Below are 9628 nucleotides of genomic sequence, written 5' to 3'. Positions count from 1 at the left end.
TTAGAAAGATTACTGTAACATTTGGCAAGTTAGTGCAGAAACAATTTGTAGTCATGTGCTACCTAAATTGTGCAGACTACCGGGCTACCTTAATGGAGCGGCCTGTTTGTTTCTACAAAACTTTAGGAAGATTACTGTAACATTGGCAAGTTAGTGCAGAAACAATTTGTTAGTCATGTGCTACCTAAATTGTGCAGACTACGGGGCTACCTTAATGGAGCGGCCCGTTTGTTTCTACAAAACTTTAGGAAGATTACTGTAACATTGGCAAGTTAGTGCAGAAGCAATTTCTAGTCATGTGCTACCTAAATTGTGCAGACTATTACCTAAACCTGGCTACCTTAATGGAGCAGCCCGTTTGCTTCTGCGTAAAAACCTTGAATACAATTTTGGATTTTTTTTCTGATTTAAGCCATATATATCGATCGAAATCAAAGCAGTTTATATTTTTTTAAGGGAAAATGAAGTGCGAGCCCGGACCGGAAGGGAAACGTCATTTACTCTACAAGTCTTCTTCAAAAGGTGAGAATATTTCTGTAATTATTCATCCAGCACCTTCAATATTTGTCTTCGTTACTTCAAGTACAGAATCTCTTCAGGGAGTCATTTAGCAAACGTAGGTGAAAAGAAGCACTTACTTATCTTGAGCTATGTTGGCTTGTGAAGTCAAATATATTATTTATTATTTCCTTTTCTACAGGAGACCGATCAACCGAAGGCAAAAAAGAAAGAATTGTTTGCCTGAGATGCCAAGGTTAATGGTAGAAGTTAGGACATGGAAATGGTTTATCGTGTACGGTAGCAATATTTTTACGGTAGAGCCGCTTCCACTCGGTTTAATGGTTATGTTTCACTTGCTCCATGAAGACTATCTAACAGACAGAGCTATTACCTGCATGCATGGCAATCTAGCATCGTCTTCAAAGACGCTTGTTGTATAGATTCTCATTACGAAAGCTTTAATAATGCAGTAAAAGGACTTCAGAATTTCTACCCATCGATTTCGACACTCCTGTGTCAGAGAGCCTTTCTCTTAAAATCAAAACAATGACTTTCCATAATTTACCACATAATATTCAATCCAATGTCATCCATTTTATTTTTAGTTAATCAGAAAGGCGGGGCGCATTCTTCATCAAGAAACAAAAATGTTTACACAAGAGGTCATCAAAAGGCTCTCAGTACTAACCGATTCGCTCCTACCCTACGTATATACGAAGTTCAACACCAACAAATCGCTAATCGAAACATTGCATAATCCAAACTTCAATATTTCATGTAAGTATTTCTGACTTTGTTGCTTTGTCACCGTGAACTGAGTTTTAAAGGGTATTTCTGAAAACTTAAGGGTCTTATTCGAAAATTAGTTCTGCCTCCTTGCTTTTTGTTAATGAATTTATTTCTATAGGGACCAAGCTGGTATCTATCCTTTCCGTCATCGATGTTCTATTTGATGGGAAGAAAAAGAAGAAATCTATCGTTCAACTGATCCATGTAAGTATATTTTCAATTCCGTCACAAAACATTTTAATCGAAATTATGCATAGGGAAAGAACACTATACTAACGAAAACAGTGTATGGAAAATATTTACATCAATTCTTCTCTGACCATACCTGTTTGCTCATGCTCTCCGAATAGGATGTTTCCGATAGGATGGTGAATGAGTGCTTTGACCTTTTTGCGTATACGTTCATAAAATGCCTTGATGATATATACTATTCTATTATCTGTCGTATCCATTTTTACAGGACGAGGATGACCCCAACATTAAACGAAAACTACTGTTGCCAGAGTTACCGGGCCTCATGGTTGAAGTAAAAACCGGCAAAGCTTTTGTAATGTATGGGGCAGAAATACTCCGGACCGTTGATCAATTACCGATGGGGCTGCTTTGTTTCTACGCTCTATTTTACGTACTGAACGTGGACTACCCCAACGAATGTGCTACGTTTCTCAGTATCCTCCAAAGACTAATTTTGAAAGACATAAGGTGCATCGATTCGCACTGCGACAAAGTTGAAAATCATCTTGAGGAATTACGGACCTTTTTACCTTATGACTTTATAATTTAATCAATACTTGTTTTGTGTTTACTTTTTATCTTACTTTTTATCTTACTTTTTCATGCCGCCTTCAATTTTCAAAATCATCGGAATACTCTGGAATACTCTCTTCCGTTATTATTTTGTGCATTTTACTGAATTTTGCTTTGTGAGTTGTGCCATGTCTTCGAAAGGAAAGTGATAGGTTTTATAATTCTAATTAAGATAAAGTTGTACAGTCTAGAATGAATTTTCAAAATGATCTGTTGATTTTATTTTTATCTTATTGTGTACATAAAAGTAGGCTATTATTAAAAGAACTATCAATGTGAGCGCCGCGAAATGCTCCATGGTATCATAATCAAATGTCTCAGTTTACCTTTTTTTATAGCAACCAATTGTCAACAGGGTATTCCCCTGAATTTTTGCATAATCTTAATCCGAGAAAAAACATCTTAAAATCGATCTGATTTATTTTGAAAAGCTCTTTAAACTATATCTTAAAACTAGAAATTGTTCAAAAAAGTCATCTGACAATAAATCTTGTTTCAAGAAAAAACATCTTAAAATAGGAAGATTTTGGCAGAAACACATTACTTGATTTTTTCTAAAAATAAGAAAACTTTTCAAGATATATAATCTCATAATCTAAATTTAAGAAATAATTATCTCGTCTCACGGAATAGTTATTTAATCTTACAATGGTCATATTTTGTCTAGAAATAAGAATTTTCATCTAGAAATGAGAAAATTATTTTTTACAGTGTTTGAAAGGTGAAAAACCGACTTTTATCGTCTGCTCATACCCAGCACCCATTTTTGTCTAAATACCCCCATTCGGAGGACGAGTACCTGAAAAATGGGGAAAAAATTATCGTTACCGGTATTTGAATGAAAAATTTATCGGTATATCGGTGATTAGTGAAAAATGATCGGCTTATCGGTATTACGAAGTCCCGTACACCCCCTTTAATGATACCAAATTACTTGGCGTAGATCTAAGACTTTTATTTAAACTTTTTTTATGTAAATGATCTAATTAAAGTCTATTCACGATAAGTGTGCACTCTTTTTTCATTTACCGATAACTTTTGAAGGAATTCTTCAATCTTTATAAATTTGGTATCATTAGAAAGATATTAGTGAGTGAAACAATTTGAAATGAAAAAATTTTCAAAAAAATTCTAAAAATGAAGATGAAAATGAAGAAGAAAAAAATGAAGATCTTGTAGAAAAGTGCTATAACTACCATTTTCCGTGAAGTGAATCCTTGATCATCGAACGTCATTATTGTGAAAAAACTTCTCAAAAATAATCATTCAGTCAAAAGATATCAAACAAAGTTATAAGCTGATTGACGTCTAAAAACGCTGTTTTCTGCAGTTTTTTGCTGTTTTTTGGGGTCAATCACTTATTAACTTTGTATCATAACTTTATATTGAATAAATATCTTAATGAAATTTTTTCACAGTGATGATCTTCTAAGATCAAAGAATCTCTCCAGTGAAAATAAAAGTTATAGCAGTATTCTACAAGATCTTCATTTTTTTCTTCTTCATTTTCATCTTCATTTTTGGAATTTTTTTAAAGATTTTTTTATTTTAAATTGTTCCACTCACTAATATCTTTCCATTGATACCAAATTTATAAAGATTGAAGAATTCCTTCAAAAGTTATAGGTAAAAGAAAAAAGAGTGCACACTTATCGTGAATAGACTTTAGAAGTCTTCTCGAAAAAGAAAAACTCATTGGACCTTCAATCTCAGACCAAAGAAGGCACGAAGACATGAAACCTTTCAAACATTCATTTCCTTTAATGTTGATAGTGGATTCAGCTTCTGGACTTGCCATCCTTTATCGCTTAATCCAATAAAAACAACATTGGCTCTGGTAAAAATGGGTTTTCAGAGCTTTTTTCATGTAGTCTACAACCTTTTATCCGTGATTGTAACGCGTCAGCAGTGTTGACGTCAAATATAATTTTACAAAACTAGTCTTTTAAAGATGCACCAAGAAAAAAGGTTTATTTGTAAATTTCATTGTGAATTGGATAGACGTGAAATAGTTATCAGCAAAATTTTTTAAAAGATGTGGTGGCGCGCTACATCATTGATGACAGAAGACCTTAAGAAATCTTCTAAAGCAAGACTTCCAAAAGGCTTTTATCGTGGTAGAAATCAAATGCAAAGTTATCAAACTGGTCGTGTTAATACACCAGAAGACGAAGAGTTGTGTGAGATCAATAAAAAATTAATCAGTTACAAGGATGTTACTCTTCCTGACAATTTTTACGGTGGCCAAAACAGAAAGCCATGCATTGTTGCTGATGATAAAGAATTTCTTCAGGTTTGTTTATCTATATTTATACATTTTTCTATATGCAACCAGCTCGAGGGTTCAAATTAGCCGATTTTTTTACCATCTCGTAAAGTAAAAGTTTCTTTAGATAATCTAACTATGATAAACGATAGCTACGGCTTCGGTTGGAGTTCAGCCCTTCAACGAGCTGCTGGTTCATCCGCTAATTCGGATTTAGGCCTAATTATCTTTCAAATTGATTATAGATTATGAAGGAGTTGAACGTTGGCCCACTGGAATTCGGCATTGCGATGAAAACTTATCAAAATGTCGTCAAAGTCCAGAATGAGGAAAAGACACACGAAGGTGTATACGTAGGAGGAGAAGAGGGTAAAAACACTCCTTCAAGAGATGGTGAAGCCAGTACAAAAATAAAGGGAAGCGAAGATACTTCTCAAACAAATCGTACAGCTTTTTTGGAAGAACTTCATACAGTTAAAGGTGATTACAGTAAAATGAAAGGTGAATACGACAACATTGTCGGTAGAAACACAGCAGCTGAAACTGAGATTCGGCGATTATCTTCGATTAAGGAAGAATCCGATTTTGCGCATCGTGAAGAGAAGAATGCTATGCGTAACACGATCGAAAGTTTAAATAAACAATTGATAATGGCCCGTAATGAGGTTGAAGAGATGAGCATGGATATCAAAGAATGTGTCGCTGATACTACCTCGCAGTTGAAACAACACTTTGACGCGTTGTTGAACGAAGAAAAAGAACATAACCAAGTCCTTCTAGTAGAAAAGGAGGCTGAAATCTGTGGCAAGGATGCTCAAATCTGTGAAATAAAGAAATATTTTGAGCGGGAGCTGAATGCCGTAAAAGAACAAGGAGCCGAATATTTAGAAAGAATGCTTTCTGTTGAAAAAGAAAAATCGGAGCTTAACCAAGAAACTTTTCGAGAGCTTCAAAAAAGCTTGGAAGCTGAACAGAAACTACTCCTTGATACGCAGCACTCCGTACAGCAACAAACTGAGTTAGTCAATACCCAGGCTTCTCAAATCACAGAATTGAATGACAAGAAGGCTGTCATCAAGAAGAAATTGTTTAAGGCTACCAAAGAGATCAAGGAAGCTAAAGATAAGGTTGTCCAGGGCCACGAAGCGCTTAACAAACAACAACAGGAGCTGGATGATCTAAAGGCAATTAATGAGAAATTGACAAAGGATAACAAAAAAGAGCGTAAAAAACATATCGAAGAACTGACGCTGAAAGAGGGCAAGTTGGTTAAAATGCGCGACAGCTTCAAAGAGGAAATCAACATTAAGGAACAAAATGTGAAATCGCTCAAGACAAAGAACGAAGGATTGAAATTAGCACAAGTCGAATCTGTATTAACCCATGCGGCAGAAATGGCGAAACAGAATGAGGCTTTGCTCAGTCTCAAAAACGCTCACAAGGACGAGATTGTAGAAGCCACGGAGCAGCTTGAACAGTTAAAAAAAGAAGCCAACCAGATGAATTCGATGCATCAAGAGGTATTGGCCGCAAAAGATGGCAACCTGGAAGAATCTGAATTGACGATTGCTTTCTTACAAAAAGAAAAAGCAATCTGTGAGAAGAAACTAGAGACTGCATCGAACAGTGTTCTCCGTTTGGAGAAGAGATTAAACCAACGCGAAGTCGAAATTCGTGCTCGTTTGGAAGATATTTCTGCACATGAGAAGAAAGTAAATGTGGACCAAGCTATTATCGAAAAACAAAAAGTCTCAATGGAGAAAATGCAGAACGATTTGAAACGTGAAAAGAAGAGGATCGAATCTTTGATCCGTGAGCGTAATGCTTACAGGGACGAGGTAAAATCGGTTTTTTATTTCAATAAATTACCTCCGATCAGTATCGATAAAGATATTTAGGAACTGGATAGATAGGTTGAACGAGTCCCTGAGAAAATATTTGTTGAGCAAATAATCGTTGGTAATAGGAATGTATGTTCACACTCTAATAAAGGCTATTGTTTAGGACACGAGTATTTTTGCTGAACATTTCGTAAGGGGAGCAGTAAAGGTCTTCGGAAAGGGCTATGAAGGTCTCGACTATACCACCGTTATTAAAATTCTATTTCAAATACTTCTTGTCAGGCTCACACGAATAGCATAAAGAAAATTGAAGCTAACAAAAAGCTTGAGGCAACCAAAGAACACTTGCAAACAATCAAGAAAGATTTTGAAGATAAAATTGTTCAAATGCAAATTATCCAAGAGAGAGAGGCAGCGGGCAAGCAAAAGCAAAAGAAACGTAAGAGAAAGTCAAAACAAGCTACTTCCAACGACATCGAAGCAAAATGATGTTGATGTACAATCTGATAAAGAGCTTCCAAAGCCACAAGAAGCAAAGAGTAAAGATCTGAACCAAGATCGACCAAAGAAATCAGATCTTGGCAAGATCCAGAAAGTCAATAAACTTCAAAAAAGGTATCTAAACTATAATTAATAGAATAGATAGGAACTTGGGTTACTCGAGTTCACTCTATATCCTCTCTTCTAGACTTTTTGAATTAATAGCGTGCCAATTTAATTATTTTACAATGAGCCAATGGTTGATTTTTCTTTCTATTAAATATCATTTCCACTGATTTTATAGCACTACTCGCCGAAAAGGTCAATCCAAAGCATCTAAAAACATCGTGACAACGTCTGACGCTCTTTTCGACCAACATGACAACGAAAGACCATGGGGCGCATACGACACTTCACTCGTCACCTTTTGTATTGGAATATGGTTTCTTCTCGTCAAGGTTTGCAGTATTGTCACCAACGATGATTCACTCTGGTAGTGACGTCATCTCCCAAGTTATATGTATACATTTGTAAATAATTTTTCACCCTGGACTTTTTTATATTATTTTCTACCACTTTTTTATATAAATTATTTTCTAAAAATTATCCCAAAAAATTAAAAAACGCAAATTGCTTGCTTCTTCCATTCTGTTTCAATTGGATGCAATTTAAAGTTACTATGGGTTTCAACCAAAATTAAAACTTTAGTATTTAGAACACCCATGTGTCACCCCAGCCCCACTGGGACCCCACTGGAAAATTTGGCAAAAATACCCTGGAATTTCAGCCCAACTGGGAAATTGACTTTATGATTTCATCCCCACTCGAAAATTATTGTCTAAAAATCGCACTCCAAAACCATCCCCACTCGATTTTTTAACCTTGGAACAATAAAGTTTCTATCCCCATTGAAATTTCAATAGGGATTTTTATCCTCACTGAAGAAAAAAAGTTCCACCGGGGCTGTGAGACAGGGGTGTTTTAGATGACATAATAGACAATTATAGATAATAATATAAAGGCATATAAGGGCCCCCCATACAATACAAAAAAAAATTTAAGAATATCATTTTGAAATTTGGTGTCCCAACCTTGATGTTCTTATTTTATATTTTTAAATCATTCATTTTCTTTAAGCATCAGAAAACGATTCAACAGTTAAATTGAACTAGTTTTTTTCCAATAAGTTAAGGATATAGGCTTTCTTTTTATAAGAATTTCATAAGAATTCATCATGGATATTCTTTAACTTTCGAGGAAAATCATCCTGAAATATTCTTAAAGTATTCTTAGGTTTGGATCCAATCCCAGCCAAAATCTAGTATGTATTGCATACCTCAAGCAAAAATTTTTTTGTTAAACCTTTTAGAATAGCTGGAATATTTGGCAATTTAACGGTAAAATGCTCTAAAATTTAGGCATTCTTAGGTTCAGTTGCCAAATTACACGATGGTGGTTATCTTACCATATTCTAATTTTTTTCGTAAATCTCACATTTATATTCTTATAAAGTATATTCTTATAAAAAAAGCTTGTATGCTGTTAAAATGAACAAGCACAATGTATATTAGACCTAGCCTAGAAATCTAAGCCAGATTGATTCAGTCACTTAGTAAAATCTGATGGTAAGTTGTGACTGAATATCTGGCTTAGTACAAGTAAACTCGGTTTCCTATCAACTGACAAAAACGAAATTTCAAATTTTCCCGGGCACTGCACATAAATTTGTATAATTTGTTAAACATATATTTTTCAACAAAAGGTTTCCCATAACTTATTCGCATAAAAAAAGCAAAAATATAAAAATAAGGAATTTGTTGAATAAATACACCCTCCTCCCTATTTACCCAGGGGGTGGTTACACGTCCCCGAAGTGAATCTCACTCACACGTTTCACTTCACTTCACTTCGGTCATTTTTCACTTTGCCCTCACTTCGGGTCAAAATCCAATTAAGCAGTTTGATGTATGATGTTAAACTACTCACAGGAAAAAGTCATCAAATCACACCGGTGTAAAAGTGAAAATCACACGGTGTGAAAGTATACATTTCACACTGCTATCCCACGCGTGGGAATCGGTTTGTTTTTACGCTTTAAACATTGTGATGCTGAATCGAACAATACACGTGTTATATCGAAAATCCCACGTGTTAATTCGAAAATCCCACGTCGAATTTCGTACTTCAGGCCCTCTCTTCTCGCATGTTAAATGGCTTTGATTTGTAATTGATAAATTGTTAAATGTATTCGATCATTCGTGAGCATTGGCTCGATAGCTCCCATTCGTTCTTTCATGTACTTGCGCTACTTTGAGAAACCCGGCACTTTTGTCACAACAGTGGAGCTGCACTAGAGAGCCAATTTAATGACCTCAAACCCGTCTCACCGATCCACTGAGCCCTTGCGACGCAAGTCCATTGCGAACGAATGAGGCCGCCCTTGTGGGACGCCTCACCTTTAGCGTTGTGTTACACACTGATCGAATACACCCTTATAATATTATGACTTGAATGCAATCTGAACAGTTTCGGCCCAATTTTCACTTGTGGTTTTCTTTACGCATGCGTAGTACAAGGGTGGGAATTGTACTTTCCCACCGTGCTAATTTGACTTTCCCACCCGCGGGAACTAATGACTGCGATTTCTTGTTTCTATCTTGTCCTTCTACGTTTTTAGAGTTTTGTAGTGTAAGTTTTATACTTCTTGGACTATAGTTGCCAGTGTTTGACAAAGTGTTAAATTGGATTTCACACGCCAAAAATTTATAGTGTACAACATACTGAAAAATTTTATTTGCCTACGGAAATTTGAATTCACACGTGTGATTTTGATAAAGCCTTTTCAGTGAAGTTTTAAAGTGTTAAATTGGATTTCACACGCCGAAAATTTAAAGTGTACAACATGCTGAAAAACTTTATTTGCTTGCGGAATTTAGAAATCACA

The 9628-nt window shown here is 35.4% G+C and overlaps 2 protein-coding genes across 2 annotated transcripts; both read left to right on the top strand.

Annotated features, from left to right (window-relative positions):
* Positions 1-2074, top strand: LOC136821063 (uncharacterized). The gene is made up of 5 exons (XM_067077297.1): positions 1-522; positions 701-793; positions 1107-1278; positions 1409-1494; positions 1751-2074. The coding sequence occupies exons 2-5, from the start codon at positions 776-778 to the stop codon at positions 2072-2074; spliced, it is 600 nt and encodes a 199-aa protein (XP_066933398.1). The 5' UTR covers positions 1-522; positions 701-775.
* Positions 2075-4612: 2538 nt separating this feature from the next.
* LOC136821046 (uncharacterized) lies at positions 4613-7282 on the top strand. The gene is made up of 3 exons (XM_067077281.1): positions 4613-6201; positions 6487-6819; positions 6989-7282. The coding sequence occupies exons 1-2, from the start codon at positions 4654-4656 to the stop codon at positions 6691-6693; spliced, it is 1755 nt and encodes a 584-aa protein (XP_066933382.1). The 5' UTR covers positions 4613-4653; the 3' UTR covers positions 6694-6819; positions 6989-7282.
* The last annotated feature ends 2346 nt before the right edge of the window (positions 7283-9628 follow it).

This window comes from Clytia hemisphaerica, unplaced genomic scaffold, assembly GCF_902728285.1.
Source record: "Clytia hemisphaerica strain Z4C2 unplaced genomic scaffold, Clytia hemisphaerica genome assembly, whole genome shotgun sequence".
Classification (NCBI taxonomy): domain Eukaryota; kingdom Metazoa; phylum Cnidaria; class Hydrozoa; order Leptothecata; family Clytiidae; genus Clytia; species Clytia hemisphaerica.
The sequence above is the reverse complement of the archived record's forward strand: the minus strand, read 5'-3'. Positions and strand labels throughout refer to the sequence as shown.

Coding starts and splice junctions, on each gene's coding strand:
- LOC136821063 (XM_067077297.1), top strand. Junction 1,279..1,408: donor TCCAAACTTCAATATTTCAT/GTAAGTATTTCT, acceptor TTATTTCTATAG/GGACCAAGCTGGTATCTATC. Junction 1,495..1,750: donor CTATCGTTCAACTGATCCAT/GTAAGTATATTT, acceptor CCATTTTTACAG/GACGAGGATGACCCCAACAT.
- LOC136821046 (XM_067077281.1), top strand. CDS start 4,654: ATGAAAACTTATCAAAATGTCGTCAAAGTCCAGAATGAGGAAAAGACA. Junction 6,202..6,486: donor GTAATGCTTACAGGGACGAG/GTAAAATCGGTT, acceptor ACTTCTTGTCAG/GCTCACACGAATAGCATAAA.